Here is a 13244-nt window from a genome sequence, read left to right on the forward strand (position 1 = left end):
CGGTTTAAAAGAACCCATCCATACTGTTTCATCCGAACAACCCATGTTTTAAAAGAACCCATCCATACTGTTGTGTTTGCAATCGGTTAGACCGGATTTCGGTCTGTTCGGAATTTATTGTCCACCCCTAAATACAATAAAACTCTAAAGTGTCATATTAATCTTCATAAACAACCCACAATAAATTTGTTTCAAATACAAGGTTGGATACACCTACTAGAATCTAACGGTTGTCCAAGGTAAACACAATATTGCTAAAACCCAAACCATGGCAGCCACCAACTCTAAAACCTACTTTTGGCTGTGGAAAACGAAACGAGGTAGGTGGTATAAGTTTTTTGTTAGTGCCAATGTGGCAGCATAAGCATCATGTATTCTATGTTAATTAAATAAAGAGCTGTGGTATGCTTACACTGGTTTTCCTACACCGAATTGCATTTACACCGTATGCAATATGCATACAATTATATAGTGCAGCACAGGTTTCAATGTGAGGTAAAAAATCATTAAAAAATGAATGAGTATATATTTATAGTATAAAGTACGGTGTACATCATACATGTATGTATGATTAAGTGTCATGAAAACATTTCTCTTAAATAAATCCAAAATTTGATCGGTAAAAAACATAATTTGGTAGTCTTTATAAATATTTTAAATTTTATTTTTAGTTTCAATTAAAAAAATAAATATATTTTTGTTTTTATAAATTTTTTATGTTTGTAGTTTTAGTATTTTTATTTTCTATAATTTTATAAACTGTTTAACAATTTTAAAATTTTTAAATAATTTTTTTTATATATGTTTAGAATATTCTAAAATATCTACTTATCAAATTTTAGAAATTTCTAAAATGAAAAGAATTAAATATATTTTTTTTAAAATAATAATAATAAAAATAATGAAAATCTAGACTTAGAAATCATATTTTTAATTTTTTTTTTTAAAAAAACTTTTTATAACCTTCTAATCATATTTATAAAATAATTATTTAAAAATATACATTATTTAACAACAGAAAGTAAAGCTACATGCATAATAATTTTATAATGACCAAAATATTTTAATTTTCTAAACAAAAATAAAATTTAATAATTCATAGAGACTAAAAATATATTTAACTTATAATTTAAAATTAAAAAACTTTATTTAACAAAATAACTGTTAAATTTTTAGTAAACTTAAACACATAATTTTAATGACAATATTTTTACATGTGTCTTAAACAAGTATTAATAGTATTTTCTTATATCAATTTCTAACCGTTAATTAAATCTATGTAAAAATTTGTGTCAATAGGTGAATTTAATTTTGACTAAAAAACTTAATACAATAATAAATTTTTATTATAATAAGGAGACCCGTTAATTCATTTTATAAAAGTAGGAGTAAAACTCAGTCATTAGCAAGTTAAACACGGGCGCAAGATCACCGGCAGTGTGGTTGGTAAGAATAGAATGACTGAATTACCCTCACCAACTCAACCCACTCATTTGAAACCTTTTGTCACCAACTTACTGGGAGAAAATTAACTTAACTTAACCACAGTTTCACAACCAAAATTTTCCTAACTCTATCCACGTCACATGCAGATTTTCATACATCACTCTCAAAGAACCTAATCTACCAAATCTAAACCAGAGTAGTAAAAGAAAAAGGATATAATTGTACATTCCTTATTTAATTCAACAGCTAAAAAATCTTTTAAAAGGAACACACAGCACACAAAGCCAAATGTACAAAAACCACAACACTAACAGAGCCACACACCAGTGACACCACACTGTTTGTGTTATTTCCTCTATTATTGTGAAAATGGATCCAGTTAGCGAGTGGGGAAACACGCCGTTAGTAACGGTCGACCCCGAAATCCACGACCTAATCGAAAAAGAGAAACGCCGTCAATGCCGCGGAATCGAACTCATCGCCTCCGAAAATTTCACCTCCTTCGCCGTCATCGAAGCTCTCGGAAGCGCCCTCACCAACAAATACTCCGAGGGAATTCCCGGTAACCGTTACTACGGCGGCAACGAGTTCATCGACCAGATCGAGAACCTCTGCCGCTCCCGCGCTCTCGAGGCTTTCCACCTCGACGCCGCGAACTGGGGCGTTAATGTTCAGCCTTACTCTGGCTCTCCGGCGAATTTCGCCGCCTACACGGCGGTGCTGCAGCCGCATGACAGGATCATGGGACTGGATCTGCCTTCCGGTGGACATTTGACTCATGGATACTATACTTCCGGTGGGAAGAAGATCTCGGCGACTTCGATCTACTTTGAGAGTTTGCCGTATAAGGTGAATTCGACTACGGGGTTTATTGATTACGATAGGTTGGAGGAGAAGGCTTTGGATTTTAGACCTAAGTTGATTATTTGTGGTGGAAGTGCTTATCCTAGGGATTGGGATTATGCTAGGTTTAGACAAGTTGCTGATAAGTGTGGTGCACTTTTGCTTTGTGATATGGCTCACATTAGTGGCCTTGTTGCTGCTCAGGTATGAATTTGTTTCTATCATTTCTTTATGGATCTATCTTATAGTGCTAGAATTAGGAAGTTAAACTAACAAATCTGCAATTTTTGTTCATGATTCAACGATGGTGATGGAGTGTAATTTCATGATTTTTATTGTTTTTTTAGCTAGATCTGTATTTGTTTCCCGAGTTTTAATGTTTTAGTTTATGATTTTGAGTTATTTTTGTGTGGATACAGGAAGCTAATAATCCCTTTGAGTTCTGTGACATTGTCACAACAACAACCCATAAGAGTTTAAGGGGTCCTAGGGCCGGTATGATCTTCTACCGGAAGGGACCTAAGCCACCAAAGAAGGGTCAGCCTGAGAATGCAGTTTATGAGTTTGAAGACAAAATCAACTTTGCTGTTTTCCCCTCCCTTCAGGGTGGTCCTCACAACCACCAGATTGGCGCTCTTGCTGTTGCTTTGAAACAGGCCACGACCCCCGGGTTCAAGGCATATGCTAAGCAAGTTAAGGCCAATGCAGTTGCACTTGGAAATTTCTTGATAAACAAGGGATACGCTCTTGTCACCGGAGGAACTGAAAATCATCTTGTCTTGTGGGATCTCCGTCCTCTTGGCTTGACAGGTAAACTAATCTGCAAGCTCATTGGTTTTTGATTGTTTAAAGTTGGGCCTCCGATTTGTTTATGCAATTTCCGTACTCTTGCAGGTAATAAGGTGGAAAAACTTTGTGACCTATGTAACATTACTGTGAACAAGAATGCTGTTTTTGGTGATAGCAGTGCCTTGGCCCCTGGAGGAGTAAGGATTGGTAAGAGCTCCTATGTATTTGAACTAGTGTTTTTAATTTAGAACCTAATTGTTCATACTCAGACACTATAGAGAAACGTTCTTGAATTAGAAACTTACGCAAAATTGAAGTTTTGTTTATGCCAAGTGTTGTTTAGTGCGTAATATGTTACAGAAAGTTGTCATTTTGCACGAGTAGTTGACCGGAGCTTTTTGTTAACAGGTGCCCCGGCTATGACTTCTAGGGGATTGGTTGAGAAGGACTTTGAGCAGATTGGTGAGTTTCTTCACCGTGCAGTAACTCTGACACTAGAGATTCAAAAGGAATATGGAAAACTTTTGAAGGATTTCAACAAGGGTTTGGTGAACAACAAAGCTATTGAAGACCTCAAAGCTGATGTTGAGAAGTTTTCAGCCTCATTTGATATGCCTGGATTCCTAGTATCTGAGCTTAAGTACAAGGATTAAGCTGCGCATGCTTAGGCTCTCATTTTGGATGTCAAAGGCTAATTCGATTGCTTTTGGTTCAATTTTAAGTTCGTGTATGTTGTTATGTGTCTATCCTGATATCGTATTTTCTTAAGTAAAATATGATACCAGTATTTTTTACAAATATCTGTTTAATGAAACAAAAGAATGTATTCTATTTACCTGTTACACCTACTACCTCTGTATTATGCCAAACGCCAACTTAAAAGTTTGTTGAATTTTATGAAAAAGAATGTGTTTCATATAGTAGTTAAAGTATTCAAATGTATTGGAGGGTTTTGTCTTTTGATCTTTGAACTGCGCCAAAAATAATCAGTTTGATGCGATATTGTGTTCTATCTTCATATAAGTGTCGAGATTTAATGAAGCTGTAACAATGATTGCGATTATATGGACATCAGACGCAATTATCATTAAGACAGTTCATTGATCGGTAAAAGTCAAAAAACTGAATTGAGTCTAACCTGAACTAAGATTTTCTTTTGATTACAAGGTTAGAATAAAAGGGGAAAAAAAGAGAAAAAAATTGTTTGCTTGCCCAATCTCAGTCACTATAGGCTCTCAGTAAGACTTGTTGTAGAGGATTAACAGGTGACAACAACTTAGATACCTTAGTATCCTTTTAGCCAAGCTTCAATGTGATACAAGCTTGTTAAACTGACAGGTTTTGTTTACACAAAAAAGTTATGCCATACCGTGTGAGGGTCACGTTTCCTTAACTTGCAGTGACTCAACATAGGAGTGTTCACACCATTAGCACCTGTCATGTGGATTTTATAAGCAAGTCCTTTATATACTTTGTTTGTGATAGCCGCATGGATCCATTTGGTTGGTAGAGTACTTCTATGCCAAGAAAATATTTTGAGATACCAAAGTTTTTTCATAGCGAATTTGTCATGCAATTTGGTAATGAGATCGTGGATTAATGTAGAGGAAGTGCTAATAAGTAGAATATCAGCAACATATAGTAAAGCATACAAGGTGACCCCTTATGCTTGTAAACAAAAAGACAATGGACACACTTACTATATGAGAACCCAAGGTGACACCCTTATGCTTGTAGACAAAAAGAGAATGGACACACTTACTATATGAGAACCCAAACTGAATCAAAGTTTCATGTAGCTTCTCATATCACACTAGGATTACATTGGTGTCAACAAAGCCAGAAGATTGTTGCATATAAACCTCTTCTTGAAGATCCCCATTAAGGACAATATTGTTCATATCAACTTGTTAAACTTCCCATTTGTAGTTGATAGCCAAAGAGAGAATAATTCTAATGGTTGTTGGTTTCACCACAGGTAAAAATGTTTTATGGAACCCTTTGGTTATTAACTTGGCCTTATACTTATTTACATTGTCATCTGGATTTTCCTTGACTTTGAGCATCCAATTGAAGCATATAGGCTTCATATGAAGAGGAAGTGTTAACAAAGTCCAAGTGCGATTTTTCATTAATGATTCATACTCATGTTTTATGGCTTCATGCCACCCAGGATGAGAAAGTTCTTGTTTGGTAGAGCTCGGCTTAGTGTGGACGAGAAAGGCTTTAGGTTTGAGTTTGTAAGTTTTAGCTCTAGTGAGCATAGGACGATTATTGACTAAGAGACTGGTTTGTTGAGAATGAGTGTGAAAGGAAGGAGATAAAGAAGTAGTAGAAAAACTTAATTGGTCTTGTGAGAAGGTAGAATTATATCCTTTATTTTGTGGTTGCTTATGTATGAAGTCATTTGCAGACTCTGATGACTTAGACTTATGTAAAGATGGGATGGGACATGTAGTGTACTTGAAATTGGATGAAAAGCATCAGACACGTGACGGTTCAAATGAGTACTCCACGGATAAACCATGGGATTTCTCTAAGTGGATAGGTTGGTCATGACTAGTAGGTACATTTGTTGGTTCAGAAGTGTAACTCTCAAGCAGGCTTGTGGAATTTTTGCGAACACTTATTTGAACTGAAGGACCAACCATACTAGGTGTCGTGTCTTGGACATTGTTGTTATGGTTTGTGACAACCAATTATTCTACATGTTCTTTGTCTTTTGTTGTTGGAGGCGAGCTTGGCATAATTAGAGGCATGTTAGATTGGATATGAAGGTGATATTTGGATTTTCAACTCAGAGTTATATGAATCATAGCTTTTGTATGAAAACTCAATTTCATTAAAAGATACATCCTTGAAAATGAAAATTATATCTTCAGTGTTAAGACACTTGTAGCTCTTATGAGTAGGAAACACGCCTAGAAACACACATTGACTTCTTCTAAATTAAAACTTATGTTGGTTGTATGACCCGAGGAAATGAAAACATGCACAACCAAATACTTTTAATGACTTGTAGTCTAGTTGCATGTTATACAAGGCAAAGTAAGGCGAGAGGTACTTAGTTAAACAGCAGTTGGTAGCCTGTTGATTAGATATAGTGTTGTAGTAAACCCATGGTTCTAAAACTTGATTAACATTAAAGCATGAGAAAGTAGTGTTAATCCCATTTTCACTATATTCATATGCTTTCTTTCCACAGTTTCATTTTGATGTGAGGTGCGTGGACATGTTAACTTGTGTAAAATGCCTAGATCATTAAGGTATTTGGTGAAGGGCCTGAACTCACTCCTAAAATCTGACTTTAACAACTTTTATGCTCTCATTGAACCAAGTTCCAACATAACTATGAAACAAACCCAAGATGTTGCTCCAGGTAAATCTCCTATTCCAAGTCACCATGCAAGAATACATTTTTGATATCCAATTGAGATAGATGTCATTGTTTCATGGCAGTCATGGCTAGAAAGAGGAAAATAGATGCCATATTTGCAACAGAAGAAAAAGTATCACTATAATCTTGATTGTGGGCTTGAGTTTCTCATTTCTGACTAAGACATATTTCAATCGATCTACCTGTCCATCGGGATTCACCTTGATATTAAATATCCACCTATAACCAACAACAAATTTTTCAGGTGGGAGAGGAACAAGCTCCCAAGTATGATTAGATTCTAAAGCTGACATTTCATCAAGTATTATCTCTCTTCACCTTGGATGGGATAAAGCTTCCTGGATAGTTTTAGGAATAGAAATAGATGCAAATGCAATAAAAAATGAATAATAGGTAGGAGATAACTGATGATAAGACACACTATTATAAATAGGATAAGGGTTACGAGTTGAAAGATTATCTTTACGGATGACAATGGTCAACTCAAGAGACGGAGTCGGAGCATGGATGGAGGCGTCTGGAATATGAGTTGAATCACGTGGTCTCAACCTTCTTACATAGGTAATGCCATATCGTTTCAATGGTGGTGGAGAAGCGTCTATCACAATGGTGGACTAGACGATTAAGGACTGAACTGACTCAGAATAAGGAATAGGCAAAATTTGATCTAAATTAGTTTCAAGGACACACAAATTGGGAAATTATGGTACGTCCTCAAAGAATGTAACATATGCCGACATGTAAAAACAATGCATAAAAGGAAAGTAACCCAGATATTCCTTTTGGGTGCAGGAGTAGCCCAGAAAAACACATTTGATAGCAAGAGCATACATTTTATCATGACCTGGGAACAAATCATAAACAAAGCAAGTACATCCAAAGACATAATGTGGAAACAACATATTAAGGATCTGTAGGGTGCACCAAGGAATGAGAAACCTAATCATTCAACATGGAGAATGGCATCCGGTTAATTAAATACCCGACAATAAGAACAAAATCACCCAAAAACTTTAGAGGTATATTGGCATTTAACAAAAGGGTACGAGTAGTGTAAAAAATGTGTCTATGTTTTGTTTCAGCAACGCCATTTTGTTGAGGCATATAGGGACAACTCAATTGATGCAAGATGCATTTGGAGTGCATGAAAGAGTTGAAACGATCAGAAGAATATTATTTTTAATTATCACTGTAAAATGCGAATTGTTTTGCCAAATTGGATCGAGATTTCAGAATAAAAATTCTTTAAAATATTAAACAACTCAAAACGATCTTTCATTAAAAGCATCCAAGTACATCTTGAGAAATCATCAATAAAAGTAACATAATAGATATACCATGGGATAGAAGGAATCTGACTAGGACCCCACACATCAGAACAAATGACGCCAAAAAGAGACAAAACTCTGTTATTAATGTGAATGGAAAAATAAACTCTAACATGTTTCCTAACTGACAAGACTCACATTGTAAGGACTCAAAATGAGGAAGACCAGACACCATTTTCTTCAATTATGATAAACTTGGATGATCTAAGGGATGATGTAGAAGATCAGGAGATTCGATAGTGGCACATATAGCAGAAGTAGGCATTTGAAGATTGTAAAAAACGGTTAGATTCAATTCCGACTCAAATCGTTTGTCCCGTACTCCGATCCTGTTTCAAAAAGGAATTAAACGTAAATTTTATAACATTGTTTAAAGAGATGGTTAATTTTCTTATAGAAATCAAATTGAAAGTACAATTATGAATCGAAAAAACATAACTCAAAAAGTGTGAGGGAATACGTGATACTCGTCCAACACCATATGCCTCAACTTTAGATCCATCTGCAACAGTAATATAATGTCAATATTTAGGTGGTGATAATTTATAGAAAAGTGAGGCATTACCAGTCACATGGTCTTAAGCACCAAAATCCATAATCCATCCAATAGAAGTAGCATGAGAAAGATAAACCATATAATTACCAGTATGAGCAATAGTAGCCGAGGAGGTGGCGCATTATGTTACTTTCAATCATAAATACTCCTTATACTCATCGGCTGAGAAATTAGTTTCGAGTTCACCCTTTGATTCACATTTCGCAGTGGTTTGAGCGACATTAGAGGTTTTGTTCGGGTAGCCATGTAAGTCAAAGCATCGATCTTGAGTGTGTCCATATTTCCTACAATTAGTACAATAGAAGTTACCTCTACCTCCTTTGACACGTCCTCGACCACGGCCATGTCCACCATGTCATCTATTACTAAACAAAATCAGATGACTTAGGAGCATTATGAGTGCCATCACTTGGTAGTTGGTAAAGATACTTGGATGAGGCGATCTATTAATTCTTCTATCGTAGGGATGGTAGTATTTGCTAACGCCTGTTGTTTAACTGAACTATATTCTTTAGAGTGGACATGAAGAGCAAACACCATGAACATATTTTCAAGCTTGCCCAGCACTTTCGTAATACCATCACTAACCATCATAAACTTGAGGCCATCAATAGTAGACTGAACCCGGGTAAAATATTCTGATAAGTCTTGATCATTCATATGAAGAGTATCCAAGTTGTGTACCAACACATACATTATTTGAATATCATTATCACAAAGGTTTTTAGCATTCTGCCAAACCTCATAACATGTCCTATACGCACGGAAGTGTGCCATCAACTTTGCCTAAATAAAATTTCACAACAATGATACAACATGATAATTCGTCGATTATAATAATATTTTATCTCTTTATCAATTTTTGAAACCTTTTTTGTAATATGTTCATCCAGACGTTGACCTAAAAACCACAATCCAACTAAAGCATACCAATTCAAATAGCTATTATTAACATTTAATTTGGCATCGTAATAGTGGTTGTTGCTTGAAACGCAAATGAAATAAGACACTTTTTGGGAGGATTCTCCTTAACACCAACATCCCATGGACTTGAAATTTAAGTCATGATGTTTCAGGAATGGTAAAAAAATCTCAATATCACCAAATAAAGAAGTTTTGGATAATATAAACGATACAATCGACAGATTATATGCGAACAAAGAGAAATAAAAACTAACAAATAAGTATAAGGCAAAGCACTAATCGAACACACCTTAAACGTGAGACCCACTAACTGATATTGGCCCCACAGGATTCAGCAGGCAAAATCGAGCATGTAGCAACAATCACGCTAGAAATAGACAGTCAGAAGGTGGCACATGGATAAGATTCGCCGACGAGGGAGCATGAGTGGGGCGCGTGGGGTATTCTCAGGGCGGCGCGTGGTAGGTGTTTTGACGATGCAATTTTGGAAGATGGTAGATCAGAGACTTCCGACCACCATTGGCGATTATGTGTCACTGTTTGAAGAAGACGATAAATTTTAATAACAAACTAACAAAGGCTCTTGCACACCCAAGAAAAAATAGACTTTTGACCCCACTAATTAAGGAGAAGATATACTTAATGAGGAAAGATTTGATACAATAATATCCTAAATAATATCCTAATTGATACTACTAATAAAAGCAATAAATATTGAATAATAATAAAATAATATCTCAACAATCTTCTTTCTAGTACAATCATTTGACTATTCTTGATCGTGTTGTTGTTATTGTCTCATTTGTTCACATTCATAATATGTTTCTCATAATGAAATATTTCTACTCACGAATGTCTCCCTACATAAAATCTTTTTCCACTCAACTTCCTCCACATTAGGTTCATATGTTAGCTCGTTTGCCAAATTTTCTGCTTACCCTTTCTCTGTTGCACACCACTGCAACATTAGTCACCTTTCTTTTGTGCTCTCGATATGGCCTGAAAGATAAGATTCTTTTTGTATTGTGTTTGTGACTGCACTGATTCTAGAAATCTTTGTTAGAATTTTGAATTTATTACTATTAATTTTTCAATAATCAAGAAGCAACATTAAGCTAAAAATAATGCTCTAGCACCAGAAATAACCTTTTTGCTAGAAAGATCAAGTGGACTTGGAGAAACATAAACTCAACCATCGTTTCTCATGAATCCAATTCTCATTTACCGTCTTTCTTAGTTATTCGCTCGATTGATAACCTCAATTTGAACTCTCATAAAGTCATCTCATCAAATAGAACTCTTCTAATTTATGCATTAGAGGGTTGTTATTCTTACAAATTTTAATGACACCATATACTTTACACCATCTTGAATACACCATAAGTTTGTGAGTATTTGTTTCCGAAAAAGGAAAAGTAATTATTAAACATAATTAGAAAATAAAACCGTATAAAACTACAGTGTAGTATCACTAAATAGTGTAAGAATAACATTATTGTTATACATTATTATGAATGTTGATGGAAGTTGTATTGGTACACCTACCTACTCATTCTAGCTTTGTCAACCTCATATATAATTCTCGAAAGCTTGGAAATGTGGTTTCTCTAGCTACATCCATGGCACTTCAAATATTCTTCAAGTGAAGCTTCATGCCACCTCAACAATCGAGCATTTAACTTACCACCCCCAAAATTATACCTGGCACCCCTTATTTTGTTAAAAAAGAACAACTTTTCCGAATAAAAATTTTGGTAGCATGTTGAAAATTTCTTGTATATGAAATTTACAATAGTTTATTTGAAATTTTTGGTAAGTTACAATTTTGTCCAAAATTTTCAAAATCTACCATTCTGTACCGGAAATTTAGTTAAAAGGTGGAATTTTTTATAGTGTATAGATTCAAATTTTTTTAACGATCATGATTTTGCCGACAGTTTTGTAGGGTCTTGATTTACCGACAATTTTGTGTGGTCTAGAATGAATCCAAAGTTGTATAAATAGAGCAATAATGGAATATGTTACAAAGAAAGACATCTAAAAAATGTCTCTTCCTCAATTTCTGATTGAGGCAGAAGTTTATTTCAACGTAGACAATGCTCTTGTTGAGTTCACGCTTCCGGATGACACTACATCTCTCCCTTGACAGACAACTTGAATAAATTGTTACCTGATATCGATAATATAAGGGTAAGAAAGATCAAGTTTCATGAACATTGATTTGATAATAATGGAAGGGTGAAATACAACTTGTTTGATTGGAAGACCGGTGAAGATGTGACGACTATATGAAAATCATTTCGCCGAAGGATAACTAAGGGGTCGATCGAGTTTGATGCACTAATTTTAAGATTTGTCGACAATATAATTAAGATGTTGAAACGTCCAAAATCATCTGGTAGTATCTAGGTTTTCATGTTTAGTTATTTCTAATTTATGATTGTTGTACAAATGATGAAATCACCAAAAGATTATGCAATAAAAGTACTGTGAGAAGTAGTCTGAGTCACAAAATATACAAAAAATTCAATTACCAAATCAAAAATCTAAATAGGCTCCATACGGGCTATGTGTGCTAGCCGAGATAATCCTATAAAAAAAACCCATCATCCGGGTTTATCAAATCCATGAGTTATCCATAATACAACGGTCATCTGGAGACGCTCTTGGTCATCTATGCCTTATGAAGGTGGTGGTGGAGGCACGTCGTCAGCCTGTACCTGAGCATCAAAAACCCTAGAAACATAAGGCCCCCAACATCCGGAGACCCTACAGTAGGTGGTATGAGGCAAGGATGTGATATAGTGAGATACCACTCCAGGTAACCATCCTCGCACTACAAAGGATGTTGAACCCTCACTGTCCTAGATCTAATTTCACGGGCAAAGTTGATGATGTGGCTCTGAAAACATCTATCAAAGCCCCCTTTTGAGCATTCGAGAGTGGTTGAGGGATGCCTTAAACATAACCATATTGTTTCAAATACCTGTCAGACAAGTGTCTAGCCACTGAGGTTTCCCACCTCATATGCCTTAAATATAATGCAGCTTCGTCAAATGCATGATGGTCCCAATGAGCTATGTATGGTGTCTAAACGACATCGTCTATTGTCAGAGCATCAAACCTCCTCCCGTACTCTACAACACCACCCTGAATCACTTGCCTGGCTTTCCATCTCGCATGTGGAGCGTCTTTTGCAACTGTGTGCACTCTCCTATCACAGATGTTAGGGAAATGCTCGTATATCCAGCATTGGAGAAATAAAAACTAACTAATGTGACAAACAACAATTAAATAAAAACAACTAAGAAATGCTTGTATAATTGGAATAGACTCAAACAACCTGCAAGTTGTCTTGTCGCAACTCCAAATGTTGAATAAATTATGATCAACACGGCTACTCCCCAAGCCCAGCATGGAGTCTCTAGGCTACTAAACAGACACATGTATCGAACATCAATATAAATATCTGACTCATCCTCAAAGAGAGTACATGCCATCAGATATGTAGCATGTACGCTCTAGCGAAAACCTAATACCTCTCTGCCTCTACAAGATCATGATACTTGTCTCGCGGCCAAGACATTCGAAGGTGAAATCCCCTTTTAAAATCAAACTCTACTAGCACGACATCCTCAATGACTTGCAGATCCTCTACAACTTGGAGTAATGTTGTCGTTTGATTAATGACAGTACCAGTAAAGAATCTACCGCCAATAAGGAGATGAAAGAACGAGGAGACATCATCCAACGTGATAGTCATCTCTCCAAATGGAAGATGAAAGGAAGATGTCTTTGAGTGCCACCGCTCAAAAAAAGCAGACAGAAGGGAGGCGTCGAGCATGGTCAATGAGCAATCGATGAACTCACGTAGATTGATATCAGGAATATTACGCCTGACATGCGCAAGCATCAGGAGGGGAGTTCTTCACCTTTGAACCGTGGGATGTGACCTTCAGCG

At 35.8% G+C, this 13244-nt stretch overlaps 1 protein-coding gene across 1 annotated transcript; it reads left to right on the plus strand.

Moving 5' to 3' along the window:
- The first annotated feature begins 1728 nt into the window (after positions 1 to 1728).
- On the plus strand, positions 1729 to 4001 carry LOC131632806 (serine hydroxymethyltransferase 4). The gene is made up of 4 exons (XM_058903532.1): positions 1729 to 2493; positions 2709 to 3099; positions 3184 to 3285; positions 3487 to 4001. Exons 1-4 carry the CDS (start codon positions 1816 to 1818, stop codon positions 3729 to 3731), a joined length of 1416 nt encoding a protein of 471 aa, XP_058759515.1. The 5' UTR covers positions 1729 to 1815; the 3' UTR covers positions 3732 to 4001.
- The last annotated feature ends 9243 nt before the right edge of the window (positions 4002 to 13244 follow it).

This window comes from Vicia villosa, unplaced genomic scaffold (assembly GCF_029867415.1).
Source record: "Vicia villosa cultivar HV-30 ecotype Madison, WI unplaced genomic scaffold, Vvil1.0 ctg.001020F_1_1, whole genome shotgun sequence".
Taxonomy (NCBI): domain Eukaryota; kingdom Viridiplantae; phylum Streptophyta; class Magnoliopsida; order Fabales; family Fabaceae; genus Vicia; species Vicia villosa.

Bases quoted from the DNA above. Each gene is read 5' to 3' on its own strand.
- LOC131632806 (XM_058903532.1), top strand. From the start codon at position 1,816: ATGGATCCAGTTAGCGAGTGGGGAAACACGCCGTTAGTAACGGTCGAC. The intron at 2,494-2,708 runs GTATGAATTTGT...GTGTGGATACAG, and splicing joins GTGGCCTTGTTGCTGCTCAG to GAAGCTAATAATCCCTTTGA. The intron at 3,286-3,486 runs GTAAGAGCTCCT...TTTTGTTAACAG, and splicing joins CCCTGGAGGAGTAAGGATTG to GTGCCCCGGCTATGACTTCT.